The 26,301-nt window shown below is 63.6% G+C and overlaps 2 protein-coding genes across 10 annotated transcripts in view; one reads left to right on the forward strand and one right to left on the reverse strand.

The window, feature by feature from the left end:
• CSNK1D (casein kinase 1 delta) overlaps positions 1 to 14,093 on the forward strand; it is a 34,444-nt gene extending 20,351 nt beyond the window's left edge. Inside the window, exons 4-10 of one of the 3 annotated variants that reach the window (XM_025468399.3) lie at positions 318 to 546; positions 990 to 1,160; positions 1,588 to 1,736; positions 3,514 to 3,685; positions 4,173 to 4,312; positions 13,076 to 13,229; positions 13,877 to 14,093. In XM_025468399.3, the coding sequence (XP_025324184.1) occupies positions 318 to 546; positions 990 to 1,160; positions 1,588 to 1,736; positions 3,514 to 3,685; positions 4,173 to 4,312; positions 13,076 to 13,165 (951 nt within the window). In that variant the 3' untranslated portion in view covers positions 13,166 to 13,229; positions 13,877 to 14,093. Of the gene's footprint in view, positions 1 to 317; positions 547 to 989; positions 1,161 to 1,587; positions 1,737 to 3,513; positions 3,686 to 4,172; positions 4,313 to 7,258; positions 7,324 to 8,422; positions 10,404 to 13,075; positions 13,230 to 13,876 lie in introns of those variants that run through there. The other 2 variants (XM_025468402.3, XM_025468401.3) reach the window with 2 other exon arrangements.
• Positions 13,688 to 25,004, reverse strand: SLC16A3 (solute carrier family 16 member 3). 7 transcript variants are annotated; one of them, XM_025468396.3, is made up of 7 exons: positions 22,786 to 22,894; positions 20,182 to 20,388; positions 16,941 to 17,082; positions 16,573 to 16,820; positions 16,065 to 16,208; positions 15,027 to 15,785; positions 13,688 to 14,402 (listed from the first exon to the last, which is right to left on the reverse strand). In XM_025468396.3, the coding sequence occupies exons 4-7, from the start codon at positions 16,793 to 16,795 to the stop codon at positions 14,134 to 14,136; spliced, it is 1,395 nt and encodes a 464-aa protein (XP_025324181.3). In that variant the 5' UTR covers positions 16,796 to 16,820; positions 16,941 to 17,082; positions 20,182 to 20,388; positions 22,786 to 22,894; the 3' UTR covers positions 13,688 to 14,133. The 7 variants fall into 7 exon arrangements, with proteins under 7 accessions (XP_025324181.3, XP_025324178.3, XP_035576399.2 ...); XM_025468393.3 differs by lacking the exon at positions 16,941 to 17,082; XM_035720506.2 differs by lacking the exon at positions 20,182 to 20,388 and having other exon boundaries at positions 22,786 to 22,858.
• Between the last annotated feature and the right edge of the window lie 1,297 nt (positions 25,005 to 26,301).

The raw sequence follows: 26,301 nt of genomic DNA on the forward strand, positions 1-26,301 counted from the left end.
TCCCTCAGGATCCTGTGTGTGCTTCCTGGTGGGACCCTGCAGGAAGGACTGCTGGTGTAGATGCGTGTCTGGGAGTGGTGGTCCCATCAGGCTGCCGTGGGTCCAGCCCCCTGAGAGCCAAGGAGGGAAAAAGCCCGGGCCTGGTTGGGGTACTAAAGGTGGTCCAGTCAGCATCCTTCCCTGGTTGTTGAGTTACTCTGCTCTGGCTGAGAGCTGCAAGACGTGCAGCTGAGGGCACGGCCCTCACTCTGCCAAGCAGATGCCTTTCCCGAGGCTGCTGCTGGGATTCAATCTTGTCATTACTTCCCCACCTACAGATTAGTCGCATCGAATACATTCATTCAAAGAACTTCATCCACCGAGACGTGAAGCCAGATAACTTTCTCATGGGGCTGGGGAAGAAGGGCAACTTGGTGTACATCATTGACTTTGGGCTGGCCAAGAAGTACCGGGACGCCAGGACCCACCAGCACATCCCCTACCGCGAGAACAAAAACCTCACTGGGACGGCGCGGTACGCCTCCATCAACACGCATCTTGGAATCGGTGAGCCCGTGGGTGGTGGGGTCTCCTGTGCCCCTGCTCACTAGGATGCCTTGGGCACGTCCATCTCTTGGCTCAGGGAAGGGGCAGCCTCCTGGGGGAACCCTGGGAGTGGTCAGCATGTTTGGCATAGAGGCTGTCATCAGTGCTTTGTGGCAAAGGCTGGTTCTCCAGACTCTGGAAAACCCTCTGTGAGGTGTGGTGGGGGCAAGTGAATGATTGTTTGGGCTTTTTGACAGTCCTTGTAACGTCGGGGTCACTCATCCAAGGGTGTCACAGTTTCCTAAAGGCACATCAGGGACAGCTGCTGGTGAAACAAAGAATCCAAGAATATTTTTCTGTGGTTTCAAAAGTTCATTTTCACAGTAAGAGTGTGTCTGGGCTCTCGGCACTGTGGCTGCAGGCGCACACATGCTGTCCTTGACCTATTTTCCATCTTTTTCCAGAACAATCTCGAAGAGATGACCTGGAGTCACTGGGCTATGTGCTCATGTACTTCAATCTGGGCTCTCTGCCCTGGCAGGGGCTGAAGGCAGCCACCAAGAGGCAGAAGTATGAACGCATCAGTGAGAAGAAGATGTCCACCCCCATTGAAGTGCTGTGTAAAAGCTACCCCTGTGCGTGTCCTCGAGTGCAGGCGCCGGGCCAGCCCGTGGTCTCCAGGGTCAGGGAGGGCACTGGGAGCCAAACAAGGCACACCCCCGAGGCCAACTCCCAGACAGCGAAGAGTGGGTCAGTGGCCTGTCCTTGAGCTGGCGGCAGCCTTCTGTCCCCAGCGCTCATTTACCTTCCGGGGCCATGACCCAGGGACTTTCCCTTTGTTCCTGTGGAGAAATGCCCCAGCTGGAAGTAAGCTGTGCTCTGTGGTGCTGGGTTTCCTTAAACGAAGGTTCCTCCCAACATGACCAGTGTTTCTGATGCTGCGTCTCCCGTCTTAAGTGTGCGACCATGGATGTTGGCAGTAATGTCAGTGCGACCATGGATGTTGGCAGTAATGTCAGTGGTCAGGTATTGCTAGTTAGCGCTGAGTCTCTTGTTTTACAGCTGAGTTTGCCACATACCTGAATTTCTGCCGCTCCTTGCGTTTTGACGACAAGCCCGACTACTCCTACCTGAGGCAGCTTTTCAGGAATCTTTTCCACCGCCAGGGCTTCTCCTATGACTACGTGTTTGACTGGAACATGCTCAAATTTGTAAGTGTGCCACCAGCTCGTTTACATCATGGTATGAAGGGGAAACAACCGGTCAGCCAGAGGCCTCTGCTGGACGAGGTGCAGGCTTTAGAAGGCACATGCGCTGCATTGGGGGAGCCGAGCGTACCTGTGAGGGCTGTGGCCTAGGTGGAGTCCACCATGGGCGGGAGGTTCTGAGAAGCAAGTTACCCATCGGGAGAGCAGAGGCGGCACCTGGTCGGTGCTGGGCCCCCTGGAGCCAGCAGAGGATGTCTCGCAGGTGCAAGTCTGCCCAGAACCAAGGCTGTTACTTGAGTGATAAATCTTTAATTGGAAGGTCCTTCTATTATCACCGTCCACGTGGCTAAGAGCACCGTGGTTGTGACTGCCTGTGATGTTGAGGCACGGGTCCAGAGAGCGTGTTGTGCGGGAGGGTATGGCCAAGGGCTTCGGCAAGGTGCGGTCACCTCTTGCCCCTCCTCCTTCCGACGCAGCTGTGCAGGTGAGCCAGCAAGTGGGTGCCTGGAGGGGTGCTAGACTGTCACTGACTTTGGTACCTGGCTTATCAAATGGGCACAGGTGTTTGGGTGTGACCGTGTGTAGAAGTTGAGCTCTGATGTTTTTCTTCTCTAAATCTGCCCGCCCACCCTGAATCTCTTATATGAACCTGAGTAATTAATTTTCAGACACTGTTGCCAGAAAGTTTCAGGGTTTTTTGTAACTTCATCTTTTGTTACAAATTTGTTCTCCTTAGTTATGAACTTTTAAAACAGAAATTGGAACCTTTCCAAGGTAACAAGATCTGACGGAGGAGCAGAACCTCCTCTTTGGAGGGCATAAGACAGACAGACTGGTCCTGTGGCGTTGGCACGTGCAGAGGTGATGCCCCACAGGGGAGATGGGTGCCCCACGGTGGGCTGGCTCAGGATGCACCACCCCACATCGCCCAGAGTCTGGGCCCTCTTCTGGCATCATTCCCCTCCCAGTGGGGCTGGCTACCCTTCTCTGGGAAGGGCCGGAGAATGAGTCATGTCCACTTGGTGTGTGCATGGTGGTCCAAGCACTGAGCTGTGTGCTGCCACGGGCGCTGTGTGTCGTAGGTGGGTGTGGCTGCAGCTGAAAAACTTCATTTACAGAAACTGGTGGCTGAAGTTGGCCTGTGGGCTGCCCTTTGCAGACTGCATTACAGCGCTGTTTGTAACAACGTGGCGGGTTTTGCACCCCCCCCTACTCCTCTGGTTCGTCATTCACTGAGTATAACTACTCGTCATTCACTGAGTATAACTAGCTGTTTGTGCTGGGAGCACAGCCAGTGAAGTGGTGGCCACCGTGCGGGCCTTCCAGGACAGACCTGGCTGCCTGCATTCTTGTCACATGGGCGCTGGCCCAACATGTGCCCTGGGGCTGGCAGTCTGGGCTCTGGCTGGGCCCGCTGCCCACCAGACGCCACTGCTTCTGCGTGCCTCTGGGATCCCCTGTACACCAGCACATCGGGCCCGCCGCTGACCTGATCTCCTGCGATTTCTCACCCCTGTGTGGATGCTCAGTGGGGAGAGGCCACCCAGTTCCCATCTGTGTTTGGAGTTCCGTGTCAGGGACACCTCGTGCGTGCGCTCACAGGGTCTAGGGGCAGGCTGCTGTCCTAGAGGGAGAGCCGCCTCTTCCCGGCCGGCTGCGTTGCTGCGGATGGCTTCTCTAGCAGCAGGTCCAAGTGCGCCTGGTGTGTTCTGGAGTCGCAGGGGACAGCCTGTTTCCACCAAATCCTGTTCAGTCTGGTCTTACCCTGTTTCCTTCGTAGGGAGCCAGCCGGGCCGCTGATGATGCTGAGCGGGAGCGCCGGGACCGAGAGGAGCGGCTGAGGCACTCCCGAAACCCAGCCGCCCGCGGCCTCCCCTCCACGGCCTCTGGCCGCCTGCGGGGCACCCAGGAAGTGGCTCCTCCCACCCCCCTCACCCCTACCTCACACACTGGTGAGTGGGCGAGCACCACGTCTCCTCAGCAGGCACTTGGGGGTTTCTGGTTTGTATGTTGGCTGCTCTGGCTGAGCTGCAGGGCCCCACACGGGTCCAGGTGGGCGCACCTCGTGGGCGAGACTGTGTGCCTGTGGTTCCGGTAGACTCTGGTTTCTGAGGATTGGCCGGCCCGGGGAAGTCTCTTGCACAGGACTTGGAAGGCCCTGTCACCGTTGTTTCTCTTTCTCGTGATTCCAAGTGCTCCCTTAGAGGCTCTCAGTACCTGGTGCTTTGCTCCCAGGAAGGCCCGCCTGGAGCCAGCACGCTGGCATCCCTGAGTGCTCCGTGCACTCTGCCTACCACTGCTGAGCTCAGAATCGGGGTGCAAGCCGGCCAGGGTGCAGCAGCACCCACCCCTCTGGTCGTGGATGCTGAGGAGAGGCCCCCTCACACCGGGTACGGGGCTGCCCCAAGCCCTCACCCTCGCCCCTGTCTCCCCCTCTAGCTAACACCTCTCCTCGGCCCGTGTCCGGTGTGGAAAGAGAGCGGAAAGTGAGTATGCGGCTGCACCGCGGCGCTCCCGTCAACATCTCGTCCTCTGATCTCACGGGCCGGCAAGACACCTCCCGCATGTCCACCTCACAGGTACGCGCACCGCACGGGTTCGCGCTCTGGGCTCGCTGAGTTCGGGCTGCTGCAGGCCTTGGGCCTCTCTGTGTTGGGGCTGCTCTTGGGGCACCAAGCCAAGTGGGATGTGGGTGCTGACGAGCTTGCTTCTTCTTTCCTTCCTCCTCCATTTCTGAGTTTTAACTGGAGAGGGACACTGCCTCTTGCTGCCGTGCAGCCCCTGGGTTGGGAGCCCAAGGCGGACGAGGGCTTGTCTCCCCAGCTGCGGGTACAGGTGATGGGGCTTTTTCTCTTCTGCTGCCTTCCTCGCAGCCCCAGCTCCGTCCCTGAGCCAGCCCTGGACGCTAGGCCACCTTGCCATGCAGACTGGAAACGCCACATCTCACACCACGTGTTTGTCATGGGCACACACAGCCTGTGGGGGGACTGCTGGCGGCCCCTATAAGGTGGTGTGGACAAGCCTGTTGGAGCCTGGCGCCAGGCAGTGTGCCGCGAGGGAGGGTTCCTGTCTTCAGAAGTCCCTGTCTGGTTGTCTTCTGACAAGGCAGGTGTCCTCAGGGAAATGGCTGGGCCATGTGAGGCCCCTCCGCTCACATCCTGCTCTTCCCTCTGTGGCTTTGGTGCCGTGGCTCTTGTGCATTCACTCACGTGCCCTCCACAGATGAGCTCTTTGCACGCACATGGACTTTCTTCCTCGGGTACCTTTCAGGGTCCTCTTGTGCGAATGGCGGTGGGGTCAGAGGGTAGAGCACCCACCTGAGCAGGACGTTGTTCCTGTCTCTGCTGGGGTCCTCTGGGTGCCTGTGCCCTGTGGTGTCTGCTGGGTGGCAGGCACTGGTTGAGGAAGGTGCTGGAGTGCTGGGCTGTTCTCAGGCCTCTCGTGGCTGGGTTAGCATTGGGCCGTGCTGTGGGCATGCGCTTGGGGCTCGGTATAGCTTATTGGTGGATTGGTGGGTCGAGCACCTTGGCTAGGGGAGTGCGGGGCCTATGAGAACTGCTTGGAACCCCAGTTCTGCGGTGTCTGCTTGGTCTGTGCCCAGGAGGCAGAGGGAGTGTCCTGACCTTTGCTTTTAATCAAGTGAAGTGGATAGTTTCACTATAAACATGTCCAGTTTACCAGTAGTTCTGCCAGAAATGGGTTGTTTCTGTATAAGTTTCTCCCAGAGAGACTTAGGGTGCAGATAGTTTGAGTTGTGGGGCCGGGGGAGTCTGGCCAGGGTTATGAGATTGGGCCCACTGTGGCTCCCAGCCCCACACCCCTCCTCCCTCCCGCGGGACACAGAGAGGGCTCCAGGCTTCTTCCCACAGGCCCCGGAATCCATGAATCAGCAGCCAGGAAGCGGTCCTGGGCCATGTGTGCCCACGCGTGGCCGAGAGCACAAGCTTGCGGCCTGCTCTGGGTCTGTGGACGCCCCGGGCTCTGTCTGGACTCTGGACCCACAGCCTGGGCCTCCGCCAGCAGAGATTAAGGAAGGAGCAAACTCTCTTTGTGAGAAAAGAAAGTGCCTGAAGGGTTTGGGACCCCTGAGGGAAAGGAAAGGATTGGAGAACGTGTGACCCCTGGGCTGAGCCCAGCTCCTCCTCTGCAGCGTGTCCAGCCTCAGCCCACACGCCCCAGGAGCCTTGCCATGAGGTCCTGGCTGGGACCAGCTTGCCACTGGGAGTCCCGCGTGCTTGTTCTTTTGTCTTTGCTTGTGAAGAAGCCGCAGGGCTGGACAGGAGGAAGGAGCCTCCAGAGATGTGATTTGCGGTTTCCCCCTCCCCCTGAAAGGAGCACTGGTCACCCTAGAGGGTTTCTTAGGATCTTCACGTTGAGGACAGAGTTAGTTCCTGGAGGTGTGTCCTCGATGCAGCCCCGTCCCATGGATGTCCTTCTCTGGGGTTTCCCGATCACCTGCCAGCGCCCTTCCTTAGGAGACTCTGCGAGAGGCTCCTGCCTTCCGAGGGGTGACAAGCACCCTGCAGGACAGCAAGAGGCTGACCCCCATGTCTGCCTTGGTGGTTTAGAAGTTCCAGAGCAAGGGCAGTTGCCCCAGCTTCTACGATTCTTCAGGTTCCATTCACATTTCCCCCAAAGACAGTGGGGTGAAGGTAGACCGGTGATGCTTCTGTAAAGCAAGGGTGGCCCTGTCCCCCCTGGGGCTGAGGCCGTGTTCCGCCAGCTTCCCCCATGGCTGCTGTTTTTGTCTCAGTTCTTTGTGCACGCTGAGGAGAGGCTGTGTCCTGTGCAGAGGTAGCAAGTCCAAGGAAGTAGTTGATCTTCAGCAGGAAGGTGCTAGAGCCGCCAGCCCTCCTGTGGGAGGACCCTGCTGACTCTCCAGCTGGCCACGGGGAGGGGCCGATGACACCTGTGTCCTTTCTCCTGAGACCCCCGCCATGGCGCACTCCGACTTCCAGGAGGGTGGCCGCTCCTCTGCCCGACTCCCTTCTCGAGGGCGGCTTGTGCTAGAGCACAGTGCCCTCACTACCGACCCGGAGTGTGAGTCCGGCTTCTCAAGCAGAGCAGCACGGAGCCCAAAGAGCATCCGGTCAGTGAACCTTTCTGCGGGTTTTTCTCTCTCAGAAGAAAAGGCCTCCTGGGTCCAGTGCTGTTAATAGGATGCGTCCCGGTCTCTGAGCCAGTTACTCCTTTCAGTTGGTTGGTTTTCATGCTCCCGAAACAAGACCTGCAGCCCTTCCGTCTTCCTCACGGCCAGTCCGTGCGTCCTGGCGGGGCTGGATGTTAGGTTGGCTCACTGCCGGAGGAGTGAGGAGGCTGTGCCTGGCCCCTTGTTGGCCTCGTCAGCTGAGCGACCCAGAGGAGCAGCAGTGGCTGCCCTCGCCCGGGGGCCACTCGCCAGGTTCCTGGGGTCCCCTGTGAGGTGGCGCGGCCAGTGGTGGGCCTGGCTGAAGTGAGGTGAGGAAGGCCTCCGTGCTCGTGCCAGCAAAGCCCTTACCAACAGCTCTCTTTTCCCCCCACCTCAGAATAGCATTCCTTTCGAACACCACGGCAAGTAGCTGCACGTCTCCCCGTTGGAAGGCAGCACCGGGTGAGTGTGCTCATGTTGGGTCTCGTCAGACGGCAGGCACCGGGCGGGTGGGCGCTGACCACCCCTGCGTCCACCACAGGGGTGCGCAGGCGGGACTGGGCTTGCATGCCAGGTGCTGCAGGGAGAGAGACGTCCCTCCGCCCAGTGCTTCTCGTGTGGATTCCAGAGCAGACCGGGAGTCCCTGAACGGGGCGGCCCCGGGACCCTGCTCACCGTGGGCTGGCCGTCGGCCCCATGGCGGCGTCTCAAGAGTCAGGGGCCTGTGGTGGGAGCAGGCACCCAGGGCTCTGCACTTGCACTTGGCTCCAGTGGCCCTGGGGCTGTAGGGCCGTCAAGCCGCCCGGCCCGGGTCCGTTGTGCGGGGCGTGTGTCGTCTCGTGCTCAGCTGAGCGGGCCGTGCTTGGGGGGGCTCTTGCGCTCTCGCTGCGGGAGTCCTGGTGGGCTCTGCCGCCCTGGCTTGGTCACTCTCTCCTTTCGCATTGATTTCTGTCGTTTGTTTTTCTTTTCGAGCTCGGTCTCTGCTCAGCGTCCCATCCGTGCTGCCGTCTGTATTAACCCGTCACAGCCACAGCCGCCTGCTCCCCTGCCCTTGGCGCATGTCGGTCGGTGACACCGTGGCTCCTCCCAGCCGGGCCTTGCCGCCGCCGGGCTCCGCGGTTCCCGCGTGACTGCGTTCTCGGGGGCAGCTCAGTAGGAGCTGCTCCTCGCACCTCCCCCACGGGGAGCCCCAGTGTCCACCCGGCGCCTGGTCCCCGCTTTCAAAACACCAGGTCACTTTCCAGGAAGGAGAGCGGGGAGCAAGTACCTCTTCGAGCTTGGACTCTGTCTGGTCCGATCGTTCTCGGGCTTCTAGCTCCGTGGCCACCTGGCCTCCTCGCTTGCATGCCTCTTCTCCTTCCCCGTCTTCCTGTCACTCGTCCTGCTGAGCACGTGTCCTGGACGCACAGGGGCCGCCCGGAGTGGCTGGGGCGCGGGCGTCCAGAGTAGGGCCGGGCAGCGTCCCCGTCCCCTCGCCGTCACTGCTGTGTTGTGCCCGAACCTGACTGGCCCCGTGCCTCTGGCCTCATGCTGACCTTCTCCTGTGCTTTGGCTCCGACAGATTGCCGGTCGGGTGGCTTCCAGTGCTCTTCAGTCTGTGGTGCACCGATGAGAACTCTCCTTTTTGCTGTGAAGGGCAGACAATGCATGGCTGATCTACTCTGTTACAATGGCTTTACTAGTGACACGCCCCCCGGTCTAGAACCGAAATGTTAACACCGGGAGCTCTCCAGGCCGCCCACCCAGCGACGCCCGTGGGGGAAACAAAACACAAACTAAACCGGACAGACTCCAAAGCGCTGCCGTCGCAGGGGCTGCACCGAGGGCCCCCCACGTGGACTCGGTTGTCACGGGCTGGGAAGAAAAGCAGAGTGTGAGAGACAATTGCAGAGAGAACCAAACTCCCGCTCCCTGCTCCCTGACGAGCCTACTGTAACCACCGATCTTCTACTTGGTTAAGACAGTTTTGTATCATTTTGCTAAAAATTACTGGCTTAAATCTGTGTAAAGAAATCTGTCTTTTTATTGTTTCTTTCTCGTCTGTTTTTGCGGTCTTAAAACAGATGTTGACTTTAAAGCACCCGAAGCAAAGGCTGGTGTGGAGTTTCAGTGTAGGACAGAGCGAGTCAGGGAGCAGAGCGCGCGCGGGCGCCCGTCCTCTGCTTTGTGGTCTGTCGTGTGGTCCACTGTGGAGAGGGGTTTTCTCACCAGAAGTGCTGTCCTGTGTAGACGTGTGTAAGTGACGTGTGTGCGTCTGTGTGTGTGTTGTGTGCCGTGTGTCCCATGGCCTCATTACGCTGGTGTCGGCTCTCACTGTCCCCCACCTGCACCGGAACACCTGCACGACGCGGGCCTCAGAGCAGTTAGTGGGCGTGGCGTACCTGATTCCCTTGGATGCGGCGAGGAGGAACCCGAGCACGGAAGACCTCGGAAGCCAAGGCTTTGTGTGGGCGTCGCTGGTCCCTCAGGAGAGGATTTTCGAACAGAGAGACATCGGGCCTTTCCTTGGGGTCATGTGTGGCTATTTTGGTGGTGGTGTTGCCTCAGTGTCTTTGAATTTGGGAAATTTTCTAAACAGACTGTAAACGTGATCAGTGTAGATTGGCCTCCATGTGTGTGAACCTGTGTGCTCGGAACCCAGGATGTGTCTGCACTGTGCTGGGCTCACCCGCGGAGGCCTTGGGCCCAAGGGGATCCGCCTTGAAGTGCCAAGAAGCTGGTGATTCGACCTGGCCGTCCAGGAGGGTGTGGCGTCCCACACTTCCTCCACGACCTTCACTGGGGCGTAGCAAGCTCCACGGGGGTCAGGGAGCAGGGCAGGTCGGAGTCTCGCAAGTATGACCCTCTCGGGCCCGCTGGCTCCTGCCGGTTTTTCCGGGTGCCCCCTCATTCTGTAGCAGGTAGCGGCACCGGGCCACGCGGCTGCCAGTAGCTGGGAGCCCCCGTTGTGGGAAACAGGTGCAATAATGGGTATTCGTGGGTACTCCCACCTGACCACCTATCACCCCACTGCGAGTGCTGTGTCTGCCCCCAGGCCGCTGGCACAGGACGCCGGGACTAGTGTGTGCTGACCGTGCGGAGTGCGTCCGTGCTGCTTCGTGAGTCCCAAGCGGGCTACTCTGTTTTGGGGTGCAGGGACTTGGCCAGATGGGGCTGTGTTTCTGGGAGAGCAGTGTGAGCCTGGGCAGGTCAGGGTGAGTTGGGGGCTCTTCAGAGCGGGGCTTGCCCCTGTTGGCGAGGTGTTAGCAGCTGCAGCTGCCCATGGAGTGCCGGAGACCCGCTAGGGGCAGCTTCCCACGCTCTGCATCTGGGCTTCAACCTGAAATTGCTGGATTGTGTTTGAGAGGTGGGCCCAGATCCTGGGCCCTCAGCTGTGCGGCCGTGCACACTCGCTGCCCTCCCACTGCAGGAAATGTAGTTGCAACGTCTGTATCAACCTGTGTATTGGTGGCCAGTCTCTGACTCGGCACATTTGTGTGATCACTGCATTTATGTGCTTACCCACCGTGTAAATAATAAACCCGTGATGACTTTTACCTTTCCTCCCCGCCCTCCGCTGCTCTTTATTTCATAGAGAGGTGTCTGTGTGTAGGTCAACCATGTGAAAACTGATTTCCTGAGAAGGGGCGTTGCTGTCTGTGTGGGGCCCGTCGGCGCCGTCTGTCAGCTGGTCGGCAGCAGGCCACAGGGACGGGCCGCCACTTCCTGGGTCCCAGAGCCGACACAGTGCAGCCGTACCCACGTGCCTATCCACGTGGGTCTTCTGGAGACCCCCCCTCTCCCCCCCGGCTTAACCACCTTCACGAAGCTGGTGCCGAGCTCTGGGGCCCCTGGGGCAGCCCAGGAAGGAATACTGCCACCTGCCTGGAGTATTCTGGGAAGTGAGCAACGTGAGAGCTGGCGTGCCTGCTGCCACTGAGGGGCACGCATGGTTCTTGCGAGGCGGCACCCAGGGGCCTCTGCCCAACCAGGGGGCTCAGGCCTGTCAGCCTCAATCCCTCTGAGGGGCCACTGCTCAAACCCTGTGCCCGGGGCTCTGCCCTCCGCCCCTCCTCACCCCGCCACTGCCCCCAACCCCCCAGCTCCGTGGTGGGCCCCTCCCTTTATTGTGCTCGCGGCCTCAGCTTGCTTCTCCTGTGTGAGCTGTTGAAGCCCTTGAGCCCCCGACCCCACTGCACAAGAAGATGGGCTGGCCGGTGGTGTGCCCCAGGAGTCAGGTGCTCTGGGCCTGTAATCTGGCCCTTCCTGCTCCAGGGCCCTGGGGGTGTCCTGCAGGGTGTGGGCCCAAAGTCCCTGCTCTCCGGCTGGGCTCTTCGTTGACCCTTACCCCTCCTCATTCAGCTGCCAGCATTGGAAAGGCAACACTCGGACTCCTTGCTGCTCACCCCAGCTGCCCGCCCTTGCCCCCAACCAGAGTGGCAGTGACACAAGCCCTGGGCTGTCCTCCTCTGTTCTGTTCTGTCAGGAGGGGGCTGCAGCAGGGCGGGGACCACCGCACTGCCTTCTCCCCAGAGCCTCCATGGCCCGTTCCTCGCTCCCTCGGTGCTCAGAGATGTATGCCAGCTGCCCCCACCTCCCTGACCCGGGGCTCAGCACTCCACTCCCTGCACCCCCTACAGACTTCACCCCCACTGAGAGGGCTATCGGGAGCCCAATCCTGGAAACCCCCACATCCGTCCTTTGTCCCACTCCTAGCTCCGCCTAGCAGGAACTCTGGAAGCAGCGCTCTCCATTGCCACACGCCTGTACCAGGTGTTTTAGGTCCCAGGGGAGTGTCCACCACGGCATATGTCCTCCAGGCCACAGTTTATTTATTTTTTCATTTTTTTCAAAGATTTTATTTATTTGAGAGAGAAAGAGAGAGAGAGAAAGCACAAGTAGGGTGAGAAGCAGAGGGAGAAGCAGGCTCCCCTCTGAGCAGGGGGGCCCGATGCAGGCCCAGGACCCTGGGACCATGACCCGAGCAGATGCTTAACCCGCTGAGCCCCTCAGGTGCCCCCAGGCCACCATTTAGGTCCTGGAAAGAACTGGGCCCAGGACCCCCAGTAGTGGGCCCCGCAGGTCCTGGGCATCTGCCTCCCAAATTGTCACTGGCAGACCCTCCCTCCCCACCCCGGCACCCCCAGTTTGGGGCCCATGTGCATATGCCAGGGTCTTCCCCACACAGGCCCCTCCCTGTGCGTGCCTGTGGGAGGTGGACCAGGTCTAACCAGGCTAGGGGCCAGCAGCCCAGGGTGATTTGGGGTGATGTGTGCAGGCCCTGCCAGGAGGGGCCGAGGAGGCACGGCAGAGGCACCTGCATCCCTTGGGAGGGTTGGCTTCCAGGGTGCTGGCCATGAGCCTCCTCTGGCAGGGAGCTCTGGAGGGTGAGGGACCACCCCACCCATGGCCGCCCGAGTGCTGACTGCTCTGGGCTCCTGTAAGGGAGGGGCTTCGGCCCTCGGTGGCCACCGCTTCCTGAGGACAGCAAGTTTTCCTTTTTCCCATGTCCAGCCCAGCCCGGAACATCTGCAGTCCAAACCTAGGCAGACAAGACTGTCTGCTTACCCTCGGGCCTTGAACCCCAGCCTCCAGTTGTTGATGGCTGTGGTGGGCAGGGGCCTTCAGCCCACCTAGCGTGTCCACTGAGGTGCCAGCTAAGGGAAAGACGGGCCCTTGTTCCCAAGGCCAAAGGAGGGTGGCAAAACTCTTGCTCACCTGGGAGCATGTGTGTGCATGTGTGTGCGCCTGGTCCCAGGCCCCCAGTGCATCCTGCCCAACTGGAGCAACGCTGATAAGCTGGCCATCCTACAGCTACTTCATATGAAGTGTCCCCGGAGCAGGACTGGTCCTCACGCTGGGCCCAGCCTTGGGGCACAGTCACAGAGTCCAGCGAGGACTCACGCTGCCCTTGCTCCGGGCCAGCAGCAGGGAAGCAGTTTAGGGTGAGAGTCAGGGACACTGCAGTGTGAGGCCCAGGAAGCCTGGGCAGCGTCACGTGCCAGCAGCAGCTGGGGGCCCCGCCAGGCTCCCCCTGACACACGTTGAGGGCAGGAGATGCAGAGCTAGCACCAGCACAGCCCAGGGCCCCGGGGCTTCGGGCCAGCACCCCAGGAAGGTGCCTGGTTCCTCTGCACAGCTTGATGGGCAGATGGAGAAGGGACTGCGGCACCCCCTCGGGGGTGGCACCTCTGGGACAGACAAGATGTGAGCTTTCACTTGCTTTTCATTGCAGAGGAGCAGGGACGTGGCGTCTCTCCGGCTGCACGCGGCCCGCCAGGGTGCCCGCTGCCGTCCCCAGCGCCCGCGACGCACCACCTACTGAGGCGGCCCCAGCGGCCTCTGACCGGGCTCCCAGCCACGCAGGCCACCACTGGCCACGAGGGCAGGTGGGTGTGAGGTACCCGGGGCGAGGCCGAGCAGGGCTGGACAAGGACGGGAGCAGATGCCCGCCCTGGGCACTCACCGCATAGGGCCACGATCAGCCGACCAAGGGGTGAATAAATGGAAGGCAGGAAGATCATTTTCTTTAAACACACACATAGTGAACACGAATCACACGTATGTCTCAGCTTAAGTGCACACGCCCGTAGGGGTTCCCGGGCATGCCCCATCCCTGCAGCAGGGCCCACTTCCCTGCCGGCCCCAGGGCCCTGTGAGGACACTCTGAGCCGTTGGGGCCCCTGCAGAGAAGGGTCCAGAACCAGCAGCGCTTAGGAGGCTGACCTGGCCCAGAGCCACTCTGTAGAAACGACCAGGTTGTCTGGCGGAAGTGAGTTTGGAGTGAACGGTCAGACACCCCCCCCGCCCCCCCCCAGCTCCTTTAAGATGTTCCTTCCAAGGTGGCTCCTCCCACACGCAGGTTTATTTCAGGGGTGAAGGAAGGGAGTTTTGTGCCCTATACACCCCGTGAGGGGTGGGCTGGGGCGCCGCAGTGGAGACTGGGTAGGACGGGGTGCAGTCAGCGTGTGGGGAGGCGGTGCCGCTCCACTGGCCCTCCCCAGCCCCCCTGATTCCGGGCGTGTTGTCTCTGAAGCGTGGGTTTCCAGGTCCCTGAGCTCAGCGGTGGGCACCGGGCTGCTCTGGGGTCAGCAGGCTGGGTCCCTGGTGCAGACGGCTCGTAAACTCGCAGCACGGCTTCACCACAGACCTGCTTTGGAATGACACGGTTCCCACCCCACCGACTCCCCAGAGAAACACGGATGGCCCCGCCCCAGCTCGTCCTGTTTGTGAAATAAACACAAGCATTGGAAGTGTCTGTCCGGTTCCGTGAGCCACACTGGCCTCCTCGGCTCAGACGCTCGTCTCCGGGGTGTGAATGACTTCCCCATTTTTCTCAGGCTCTGCTTTCAGGAAGTGCTCTACCTCCCGAGAGTCCACCCTCACGTCCGCAGGGGGCTTGTGGCGCTGCTCCTCCTCCTCCGCCACCGCTGCCACCACCTCGGGCCTCTTCCTAATGCACAAGAAGTTGCCCAGCACCAGCACGAGGGAGGCGGTCAGCACCTCGGCCCCCGCCAGGATAAACACGTACTGGTAGACGTGCGTCGCATCCAAGAGCTTGCCTGCAGAGGAGGGACCATGTTGGCTGGGCTGAAGTCGCCCCCAGTCACCAGCTGCCTGTGTACACTGTGCTGCTGGGGGACCCTGACCTGACCTGGACCCCCCCACCCCTGCAGGCAGCACAGAGCCAGAGGCTCAGAGGAGGTTTTGGAGCTGTGTGGGTGCAGGAGGCAGAGTCAGGGTGAGGTAGCCGGCCACGCTGCCTGTCACTGTGGAGGCCTCTTCACTGTGGCCCTCATGGAAGCTGCCCAGGCCCCAGAAGGGCCCCAGGACCACGGAGCACAGCCCTGGCGCTCTCGGGGTCCCCTGGGTGGGAGCCCATAGCATCTGCTGGAGAGACGCTGGCCAGGGTGCCCCCCTGGCCCACACTGTTTAAAATCCCACCCTGGGATATTCTCAGCCTTCACCAAGAAGAGCAAAAGCCCGACCCCCACCCTGGCTCTGAGCCAGCCCGTGTGCGGGGTAGCAGCACCCTCAGGATTCTCGCATGTGCCTGGGCCCCTTTCTGCGGGGGACTAAGCAGGTTCCTGGAGGCTCCTGACACCTGCTGACTGTGAGCTGGGCCCTCCCAAGGTGGGCCCCCCTCCCCAAGAAGGCTCGCTGCCTGCTGCCCTCCCCCTACTCACCTCCCGATGGCGGCCCAATGAGCACGGCGATGGCCTCCAGCAGCAGCACAAGGCCGATGGCACTCGAGAACTTCTGGGTGCCCACGATCGCCATGAGTACCTCAAACTGCAGGGCCCCCACCATGCCGTAGGAGATGCCGAAGAAGATGCAGAAGACCACCAGGCCTCCGTAGTCGCTGGCTGTGGACCCAGTGAGGTCCGTGAAGCCATTGAAGAACATGGAGAAGCTGAAGAGGTAGACAGAGTAGGGCCGCACCTTTTTAAGGCCCGTGATGAAGCCAGCAGTGGGCCGGGCGAAGATGTCGATGAAGCCCAGCACGGTGAGCAGGAAGGCAGCCTGCGTGTCGGGCACACCCAGGTCCTTGGCGTAGCTCACCACAAACACGGGAGGCACAAAGAGCCCCAGCACCATGATGGAGGCGGCCACTGCGTAGATGAGGAAGCCACGGTCCCTGAAGACGCTCAGGTCCAGCAGCCGCCGGGACGGCCGCTGGGGCACGGGCCCCGACCCGGGCACCGGCGCCTCCAAGGGCCTCATGAGCGCGGCGCACACGCAGCAGTTGAGCAGAAGGCCCCCCAAGATGAGGAAGCCGCCCCGCCAGCCATAGTGGTCCTGCAGCAGCTGCCCCAGTGGGGACAAGGCACACAGGAACACAGGGCTGCCCGCGGCCGCCAGCCCGTTGGCCATGGGGCGCCTCTTGTTAAAGTAGCGGTTGAGCATGATGAGTGACGGCTGGAAGTTGAGTGCCAAGCCCAAGCCTGCGGGAGGGGCGGGCGGGTGAGGCGTCGGCCAGCCCCCAGCCCCTCGTCCCTGTCCCGTTTTCTTCCCTAAACGGTTCTACGTGGGGGTCTCCAGGTGTCCCTATGGGGGGCCCGGTGTGTGTCCAAAGCCCCTGTCAGATGAGGAACAAGGGACAGACCGGCGCGAGGGACAGCCCACGGCCACCTGCTCCTCAGAGGCCCTGCCCGGGCACATTGCCCCAGTACGCCTGAGGGGCCAGCCATGGTCTGCCCCGCTCCCGGCTGGGCCCCACTCACCGGTGATGACCCCTGTGGTGAGGTAGAGCTGGATGATGCTTCTGCAGAAGGACGCGGCCACCATGCCCAGGGACGCCAAGAGGCCACCCATGAGCATGACAGGCCGGCAGCCAAAGCGGTTCACGCACACACTGCAGAGTGGGCCTATGGGGAGGAGTGGGGGTCAGGGTACAGGGCAGGGCCAGCCTCTCCGCACTCACCCAGGGACCTGGCCCCCAGCCCAGCTCAGCAGACACACCAGGCGCTCAGGGTGCAAGTCACACTTAGAGGCCTGCCCGAGCACAGCATGGTTCACAGTGGAATGTCCTAGATGCACGTGGCCTGTGCCCGGTTTGGCCCGATGGGGAGCCACGGCCGCTCCAGGGCTGCACTCCAGGCCCCCCGGAACAGGGGCTGCAGGTACCCGATGCTCCTGCCAGCCCCCCACCCCCAGGCCTTCCTGGAGCTCCTAACCAGAACCGCACTTGGTGACCTCCCGAGGTGACCACCGGACGTGACCACCCCTTACCTGTCCCATACAACATGGCCAGCAGGATGGAAGAGATCCAAGCCGTGTCACTGTAGCCGATACCAAACTCACGCATGAGTTCCTTGAAGAAGACGCTGACCGCCTTGGGGAAGGCGTAGGAGAAGCCCGTGATGACGAAGCAGCCGAAGAGGACGGCCCAGCCCCAGCCGCCGTCAGGGGCCCTGATGCCCGTGGGGCCCTCATCGACCACGGCACCACCCATGGCCAGGAGGGCGGGTCGTGCGTCCCTGAGGAAGGAAGTCAGGCTGACTCAATAGTGTGGCCTTGGCCACCGCGGGGCCACAGCAGGGCCCCCACTGCCCCCCCACCTGAGAGCCCCGCCCCCGGCCCTCACCTGCGCCCCTCACCTGGGCCCGGGGTGGAGGGTCTGGGCGGACCAGCAGCTGCAGCCCTTCCTCCCTGCTTCCCGCTCAGGCCTGGCCTGCTCACACCCAGCTGGCTCTAAAGGGCAGTGGCTTTTTTGGGCTCAGCAAGGTCTCAGGTTACCTCCTGAGGAGGACAGACCCCAGTGGGGACGTCAGCCCAGCCCAGCCTCCTCCCCGCTGACCCCATGTTGGGGAGCAGCCTGTACTTCCCACCCCCTGCGAGCAGGTCCTATGACGGGGCCTGGGGTGGTGTCCCTCCAGACCTCAGCTTGACGTGTCCAGCCGTGCTCGCCCACCCCCAAGGAACAGGGCTCCCGTGGTCACACCGCACCCCGAGTGACAGCCTGAGGATGGGGCGGGGGGGGGTGGCGCTCTCCCAGGCTTGGCTGTGCGGGCTGGCAGGCTGGGAAGTGGACAGTCCGTGCCGCAGAGGAGGCCTCTGTGCCCTCTTGCCCCTCGCCGTGCCAGTGCTGGCTCCTCCCACCCACTTATCCTCAGGCCGAGCTCCCACGAGAGCTGGGGGTGGTCTCTGCTGCTCAAGGAAGGGGAGACCCCGGGTGGGCAGGAGGGCTGAGTGAAGGGATAGGTGGGCAGCGCCGCCGCTTCCATGCCGCCCACTGGAGCAGCCCTCTCCGCCTCCGGGCTGCTAAGGCAGCCGTGCCCACTGTCGGCCCGAGACCCTACAGCGGCCCTGGGCCCACTTCCCTCCCAAACCCCCAACTTAGCCCTGTTGAGGCCCAGCAGCTTGGAATGCTGGGACCGGATGTCCAGCCCAAGACCTTCCCCTCCCGTCTTCGCCCCTCAACTCCTCATCCTCACACAGAAGCCCCTCACCCCACAGATCCAGCTGGTGGTCTGGTTCTCCCCACCTCATGGGACAGAGGCTGTTCTCTGTGTGGGCGGGGAGGGGGGCAGCCCCTGGGCTGCTGCCAAGGATCCCTTCTGAGAGAAACAAGCCCCCATGGGGAGCGCTGGCCCACACTGATGCCCAGGAGCGCCCCTGCCAGGTCCCTCACAGCCCCCGTGTCAGGCCTGCCTCCACCCTGTCCCCTTTCAGACACAGTCCTCCTCCTCGACCTTGACCTTGCGGAGCCCCTGGGTGGCGCGTTTGCGTATGTCGGGCCGAGTCGGGGCGTAGCTGGAACCTGGACAGGACTTTGGAGCGAGCACAGGGTCAGCGTGGGGGGGAATGACCCCCTCCCAGCATCGAGGTTGCATGTGAGCCCTGCCCTCTGGGGACCCTGACTTGGCTGCCTGGGGGGCACCTGGACTCCGATTCAAGGGGTGTTGTGTCCAGGCAGGGGAGTGATTTTGAAGACTCTCCGGGTGATCCCAAGCAGCTGCTGCTAAGGAGGAGCGCCGTCTGAGGCCGGGGTCCCCAGGAGCCTGCTGGCTGCCAGGCCGGTGATGAGGCTGACACAGCCCAGTGGAGCAGCACACGGCACCAGCCCCCCTGCACCCCTGCCCCCGGGGAACCCAAGAGAGCGCCCCCCCCAAGGCTCCCTACCCCATGCCCTTTGGCCCCCCCTGGCCCCCCTGGCATCCCTGGAACCTGGGACAGGACTGTGCCGGGATCGTCTGGCCTCACCCCTGGGTCCTCTCCTCCAGGTGCCCCCTCACACCAGCCACGTGCCCGAGGCTGGGACGGGACACTACATGGGGCTGAATCCCGCCCCCAAAACACACTAGGTGGGTACAGCAAGCCACGGTATCCCTTCACCTCACTAGCGCCAAGCTTCAGAGGTCCCCAAGGTACACACAGCGGGGAAACTTAATAAAAAACCCAGAAAGTACATCTTAGGACTGTGTCATGATGCAGGGATACTGTCTAAGGCAGAAAGCACAAACCCCAGACGCAGGGCGGAGGACGGTGGGGGGCCGTTGTCCCCAGTCCTGGCTTGTTTGTGGTTGTGGGCTTACAGGCAGTCATTGATTTTTAAAAATACACCTAGTGAGCCGTGCAAAGGCCAAAGAGGGAAGTGTGCCTGAAACCCCAAAATAGGAGCTGCTCAGCTCTTTATATGCAGGGTCACAGAACCACCCGCGGCCCCCCTCTGAGATCTTGGCTGCCCCAGCCACACTTGCAGGGGAATGCCAGCCCCCATCTCCGCTGCCCACCAGGCCTTGGCCCTCCCTGGGGCTCCCGTGGTCTGTGTGGCTGCCACGGGAGGCACGGGGTGGGGGGCACAGTCCTCTCTCCGACCCACCCCTAGACTCCCCAGCGGCTCTTGAGACACCCCTCCCAGCTAGCCCCCAGCCTGGGGTGCCAGCCACACTAAAACATGCCCCTCCCCGTCTGTGCCCCACACCAGCCAGTCCTCAAAGTGAGGTTTCTCAACAAGGGGGCAGGTGGGGCATCTAGGTCTGCAGCAAAGGGATTTTGCCCAGCCGTGCTCTGCCCACATAGGGGGGCCGGGTAGAGAAGGGGTTGGGATTTCCAAGAACAACATGGCCTTGTCTGCCCAGCATGCCTTGGGGGAGGAAGGCCAGCAGAGGCATAGACTGGGGTGTTCCCAGGAGAGCCCTACGGCGCCCATGACCCAGGACAGGGGGAGTGGCCCCCCTGGGTGCTGGTCAGGGACCCTCACCGCTGCGCGGGGGGACCTGGTGCCAGCACATCTGTGGCGCACCCCCAGCCAGCTGGCCTTGTGATGACATTACCCTCCCGGGGAAGCATGCAAACCACGTCCCCAGCCCAGAAATAACCCGCCCTCTGGGCCTCAGAAAGCTGATCTCCCTGGTGGGGTGTGTGTGTGCCCGCTCCTGGGTCAGGTGAGGCTCCGGGAGCTGCCCCCCCCAATTTCCCAGAGGTCCCACCGCCCCAGGCAGCTGGTAACCGAGCAGAAGAAGGCCCAGGGAGGAACGTGCGAGGGGACCCCTCGGAATGCCCCGTGCAGCAGGCCACACGCTGGAGGGCCCACTGTGCTCTCCCGAGTCAAGGGCTTGTGCCAGCTTCTCCCTCAGGGTCCACTGGACTGTGGACCCCGGCCCCTGAGCCAGCCTGGCCTCCTGCCAGCCCTGTTCTCCAGCAGCATCTCCAGCATCTGCCCTCCCCCGTGCCCCCTCCTCTGCCCGGCCCACCCACCTGCGTCTCCACCTGGGGAACCAGTGCAGAGCGCACGCAAGCAGCCCGACTCCTCACACCGCCGGCCTCGAGCCGCCCCACATCTTCCTGCATCTGCCTGCCCCCCCAGACCTCTGTGCCAGTGGTCCTCGCACCCACCTTGGGTCCTGGGTGTCTGGCCTGTCAGGTCCCCTAGGTTCAATGTGCGGCCTATCCCAGGTGCTCCGTAGCTTCGCCTTCTGAGGAGCCTGGCCAGTTATCTAAGTAGACGTCCAGGCCTTGGAGACCAGCTCCAGGTGGGCGGGGCGTGAGGGGCAACGCATTCCTTCCTGCAGCTTCCTGCACCAGGAGGCCTGGGAGACTCGCCTGGGCACCAGAAACACCTCATTGTGGCTAGCAGCTGGCTTCACCTGACCCACGTCCCCACGGCGTGAGGGGGTGCTGATGGACGTGAGAGCGCCTCCCTTCAGGGGCAGGGAGAGCCTCCCGGGCCCCTTCCTTCCTCTCCCGACTGCCCTGTTGTGCAAACGGGCCACAGCTTATCCCGATGCCTTTGTCCGCCCGGGGCTCAGACAGCGCCTCTGGTCAGCGTGCTTGTCCCCCTTCCCGGGCCGGCGCAGGGCCCCAGATGCCCCCAGCCGTGTGCAGAGCCGACTGCAGGGAGGAGACGTGGGCCTGGCCACTGCCCCAGCATGACCCAGGCCTGTTAAGCGCAGCCTGGGCCCCCACTTCCATTGACCACGAAGCCCCCAAGGCACGTCTGGTTTTCTCAGAGCGCTCCTTGCAGTGGCCAGTGGAGCGAGAACGCTGGCCTGTCCGTCAGACGACACCACACTGGGGCCAGCCCCCCTCCAACACTGTGCCCCATGTGACAAGGACGGGGCCAGGGCCCTGTGGAGGGTCGTGGGCTCACCCTGTCAGGGCACCCTCCTCTAGAAGACTCCGCGGAGCCAGGGAGCAGTAGAGGCTGGAGCAGGCCCCAGCAACCCCCCAGCCCTGGACCCTGCCCATCACGTGGCCACCTTGTCCCTCCTCGACTGCCTGTAGCACCGCCCCCGCCCCCCCCCCCCCCCCCCAAGCCAGAGCGCTAAGGCCAAGGCCAGGGACGGGTCTGTGCATCCCAAGCCCTACTAGCCAGCAGGGGCCCCTCCCACCCCACCCCACTGGGCTGGGTAGGGGTCAGGCCGCCTTGGGCGGGCTGGAGGGGTGTGGGAAGGGAGCAAGCTCCGCCCGCCCTGCCGCTGCTGCTCGGCCAGGGGACGTGGGGGACGTGACCACGCCAAGGGAGGAGCCGCCGCCGTATTGCCTGGAGTAGGCGCTCTCGGCGGGTCCGCTACCGTATAGGCGGCGCCCGGGGTCCCGGAGCAGCCCTGGGCACCAGTGATCCCCTGGCCCCTCCCACGGCCGAGCCCAGCCCACAGGGTGCACCCAGCTCCTCGACACGACCGCGCCCGGGAAGGCTTCTCTGCACCGCCCATTCCCCAGATGGGGCCGCGCCTGCCCGGGCAGCAGTGTAAGGAGCCCCAGTCTCTCCCATCCCACCGGAGGCCTGACCCAGAGGTGCCTCAGATGGACCGGTCACTCTGTGAGGCAGGCGGCACCTGCTGGACTCCCAGCCTCTGAGGACCACTGGCCTGGGCACTGCCAGGACGCACCCTGGGCCAAGTAGGGCCTGGCCGCAGGGACAGCACAGGCCCCCGTGACACACCCTGGCCACTGCCCGGGAGGGCACAAGCCCCCTTCTGTGGCTGCCCCTCCGCACTGAGGTTCTAGCGGGGGTGTGGGGGGGGTGGGGGTGTGTCAGGGCCAGGTTGACTCCAGGGCACCAGGCCCTGCCCAAGGTCACACCGTGTCAGGCACAGCCTGCCCTGGGCCCAGCCTCCTGAGGCCCATCCCAGGCCCCTGGGCAGGGAGGCTGCTCACCTGCCCCAGCACTGCCAGGTGAGTCCTCAGAGCCCTCAGCAAGGCCTCCGTCACACTGTCCCCGACAGGCCACCCCTGTGTCTGTTTCCGAGCCTCTCCTGCCCAGTGTGCGCTTCTGACGTGCAGCACAGCGCCCCTGGGATAGAAGGGCACCGGCCTCTGGGCTACCCTCTGTCCCTCACCCGGATGCCCAGCAGCCCCGGGAGCCGTGACCAGACTGCTTCCTTTCCCCTCAGCCCAGCGGCCACAGCCCAGTGGTCGCTCCAATACCCAGGAGCCTGTGTTGTCTGCCCATTTTTCAGATAAATAAACTGAGGCCCCGCCAGGTTTTCCCACGAGCCTGGCAGAGGGAGGGGCCCCCCCTAACTGTCTGCCCCACACCAGGGGCTGGGGACCGACACCCCAAGGTGAATGTGTTGGGGGGTTGGGGGGTGGCAAGAAGCCGGAGGAGGTGAGGGAGACGCAGGGCCCCACCGGCCGGCGAGTCGCCGGGAGCACATGCTGCCTGCGCCCGGGTCAGAGCTCTTGCCACCCGCGAGCCCGCTCGGCTGCCCCGTGCAGCCGCCTCCGGCCAGAGCCCACCCCCGAGAGTCACCAGCTCGGGGCGCATGGGGTCGCGGAGGGGGAGGGGGGGGCACGGGAGGGCATGGGGGCCACGAGAGGGCACGGGGTCGCAGGGGGGCACGGGAGCATGGGGCGTACGGGGGACACGGGAGCGCGGGGGGTAAGGGGGGCACAGGGGGCTCCCGGGGGCCCCTCGGGGCGGGGAGCGGGGGGAAGACCGGAGGGGAAGGGGCGAGGGTCCCGGGCCCGCCCCGTGAGCATCCGCGCCGCGCCTACCTGCCGCTGGGCGCCGCGCTCGGTTGGCCTGGCTGCCGGCCCCTCGGAGCTCCGCCGCACGTCCCCCGCGCGTCACCGCCGCCTGGCACCGCCCCTGCCGCCCCGCCCGGACCCCGTGCCGCGCGGGAGGGGCGCCCGGAGCTCTGGCCGGGCGGAGGGACCCCGCCGGGGAGGGAGCTGCGCCTTCTTCCTGCGCGCCGGACCCGCGGGCTCCGGCCTCCCCGCGCGCCCCTGGAGTCCCCGCCGCATCCGAGCCTCGCTCCTTCCCGGGACCGCGGCCCGAGGGTCGTGGCTGGGCAGCCAGCTGCAACCAGCTGCTGTTTCCCCTGGGGCAGCCAGAGGGCCGGCGGGTGGCCGCCAGCCCGGGGTGCTCCGCATCCTGGCAGCTGGGATCCCAGCTGGTCCCAAGTGAGGTGCCTCTAGCCCCGTCCTCACCGGTCACCCGTCACCTGAGAAGGGCCAGCCCAAGTTTGAGGATGTGCGGGGAGTCAGGCCCTTGGTGGCGGCCTTCGGCCGGGAGCACAGGAGCACCTTCCAGCCTCCCACTCTGAAATGATGCTGCAGGTGTCCTGGACTACCTACGGGGCACGCGGAGCCCACCGGGTGGGGGCAGAGTGACTCCTCCAGGGTAACGGGCAGTGGGGGGAGGAGCAGTACCGGCCTCCTGGCCATGCCCTGAGATCTCCTGAGATGCCCAGGCCACCCGGGCCTTCTGCCTTCTCTCTGGGATGCTGAGAGACCACACCCCACATGCCCCCCTGCTTGGAGCCCGACCACCATGGGAGGACCCCACACTCCCCACCAGTGATCGGAGGGGGTGCCTGGGATTCAGCCCTGTGCCCCTAGAAGGGAAGGGGCATCGCACCTCCAGCTAGGAGAGCTGGGGGCGGTCAGCCAGGGACACCGTGGTCCTGCAGGAGCCCTGAGGAGGAAGAGGACGGTCCCCCAGACCCAGAGCCCCTCAGTCGTGGTCTTCTGTGCGTGTGTGCCCTGGGGCCAGCCTGCCAGCAGAGCCTTCAGGGCAGGGGCTTCGACAGGGGCTGGAGTGGAAGGAAGACTGGAGTGGAGGGGGCGGGGTGATGACAGCTGGTGTGTGGGGGACCAAGTGGCCCATAACCAGAGGACCATAACCAGGGGTGCCCAGCGCGGGAGAGCCTCGGTGGCCAGGCTCCATGCTGCACACAGCCCCATGGGGCCCCATCAGCTTTGGGCTGAGCCCCCTCCCCTGCGATCCCCTGGACACTTCATTCCTCTAGGGTGGTGCCTTGTGCCCTGCAGCTCCCCAGGGCAGGGGCACCCAGCCCAGGCCTGGCCCCACCACCTGTTCCGGGACGGTGGCCCTACAGCCCAGGCTGCCCTTTTCTGACGGAAGGGAGTGAAGGGCCAAGGAGATGCAGCCACCCTGCCGAGGGGGTGGCTTTGCAGGATGGCCCTGTCCTGGGCGAGGGGCACTCCCCCGTGGCCTGATCTGTCCCTGGCCCTGCCTGGACTCCAAACCCTTGAATGGTTGCAAGTCACAGCTTTGGGCCCTGCAGCCTGCTCTGAGGGCTCCAGGGCTGTCCCCAGCACACTGCCCAGCCAGCTGCAGCTCTCAGGGGACACACTCCACCTTTCTCAAGAGCTGCTCCATCTGGAGATGGACCGGAGGAGGGGTGTCTGCTCAGGCACCGTCTGCAGCTCATCGTAGCCCTGTCCTCCTTGTGCGTCCAGGCAGAGGATGGGAGCTGGGCTCTGCTGCCATCTCCAGAAATGACCTTGGACACCTGGAGGGACCGTTGAGGGCAGCGGCCACAGAGACGGTGGAGGAGCGGCCACCCACCCGATGGACAGGACCAGGGCCAGGCCAGGCCAAGTGAAGGGAGCCAAGTCACATGACAGACATCTGGGCGGACCCACGGTCCCCTGCCCTCCTCAGGGACCCGGGGGCACACCTGTCCCAGGTGGCGCTCACTCCCGCAGCTTGGCACCTGTGGCCACACCTCCCCCTCCTGCAGGGTGGAGAGGCCACTTTCAGGTGGAGCCAGGGGTAGAGGACCCTTCCCCAGCCAGGCAGCCTACCCAAGGCCAGGGCTTTCTAACCGCCCCCTCCCACCCGCTGCCTCTCCCTGGGCCTTTACCTGGGATCTGTTCAGGCTCCCAGAAAAATAAACATAGCAACCGCTTGGCTGGCCCGGGCTGTGGACGGAGGCGGAAATCGGCTGCAGAGGCCAGACCCCAGCCCAGCCTGGCATGACTCACCTGCAGTCCCCGCCCAGGGCGGGGGTTGGGCCTGGGGGTGGGGGTGAGGGGTTGGGTGGTGTCTGTGGGGAGGCTGGGGTATCTGGAGATTGAGGGCATCGGGGGTTGGGGTGCCTGGAGGCTGGACACGGAGCAGCCCCGAGTGTCTGGGCTCCCCATGCCCCAGCCTGTTGCCCTCCAGGCCCTGGTCTGGCCCCCCTATGCTTTTCTTCCCCCTTGCTCCACTGCCCCTGCCCTCCACCTCACAGGTGCCACAGACACTCGGCTGCTCTGTTCTTCCCCAGCGGTGGAGCCCTGGGGTGGGCCTGGGGGAGGTGGGTGGAAGCATCCACGCCCCCTCCTCCCCACAGGGTCCTCCTGGACCTGGGCCCTCCAGGTTCCACCTGCCTTGTCCCTGTAGCCCCGCTGCCCATTCCTGCCCCCTCCGCTCCTGGAGGGCCCCCCCACCCCCGAGCCCAGGCAGCAACAGACGGCTCCCCCTGTTCCTGCTCCATGTCCCTGGACTCAGAGGCGGTGTCTGTTTCCCAGGCCTTGTGCCCCTTGCCTGTCCCCAGCCCTGGCTGAGTGAGATGCTGCTGAGGAGCAGGGACCCCAGACAGCACCTGTGAAGGACTGGCGGCCAGAGGCACCAGTGGGCTAGGGTGCAGGCCCCTCCCCTGGGGGCTGGCCCCGCGTGGCCTCAGCTGCTCCAGAGCCTGGGGGTCCCAACACAACTGGTGGCTCCAGGACTCTGCTGGCCTGTGTCGGGCCTGACAGTGGCCAAGCCATGCCCACAATGTACTTGCTCTTCAGGTGACGCGTGGCACCCATAACTGGGCAGAGACAGCTCAGAAGTCACTGAGCTCAACCTGCACGGGACCTCCCTTTGTTAGGGTACCTTGCCCGGGGGGCACCTGGCAGGTGCGCGCCGCTGCCTGCGCCCTGTTGGCCCCAGCCTCCAGGGCTCCCCTGCCTGGCTCTGCCCCTGCAGCTCCAAGGGCACCCCCACGCTCCCTGACCCCACTCCTCCTCTGTGCATGCCAGCTGGAGCGTGGCCGTGCCCACTCCCAGGCCTCTCAAGACCATTCTTGTGCTGGCAACCTCGAGATGCACCAGTGCTCAGGCTCCCCGGGACCCCACGCCTCTTGGCCCCAGCAGACCTCCCTGCATGACCCCGCTCGACCCCCTGAAGCCCTCCGCACATCAGGCTGCCCTCCGGGTTCCGCTCTTTCCTGGGCTTGCACATCCATGCCTTGGCCAATCCTGGGCTCCTGTTCCCTGGGGCCATAGCCCCCCAGT

The sequence above is a fragment of the Canis lupus genome, chromosome 9 (assembly GCF_003254725.2).
Source record: "Canis lupus dingo isolate Sandy chromosome 9, ASM325472v2, whole genome shotgun sequence".
In the NCBI taxonomy this organism is placed as follows: Eukaryota; Metazoa; Chordata; class Mammalia; order Carnivora; family Canidae; genus Canis; species Canis lupus.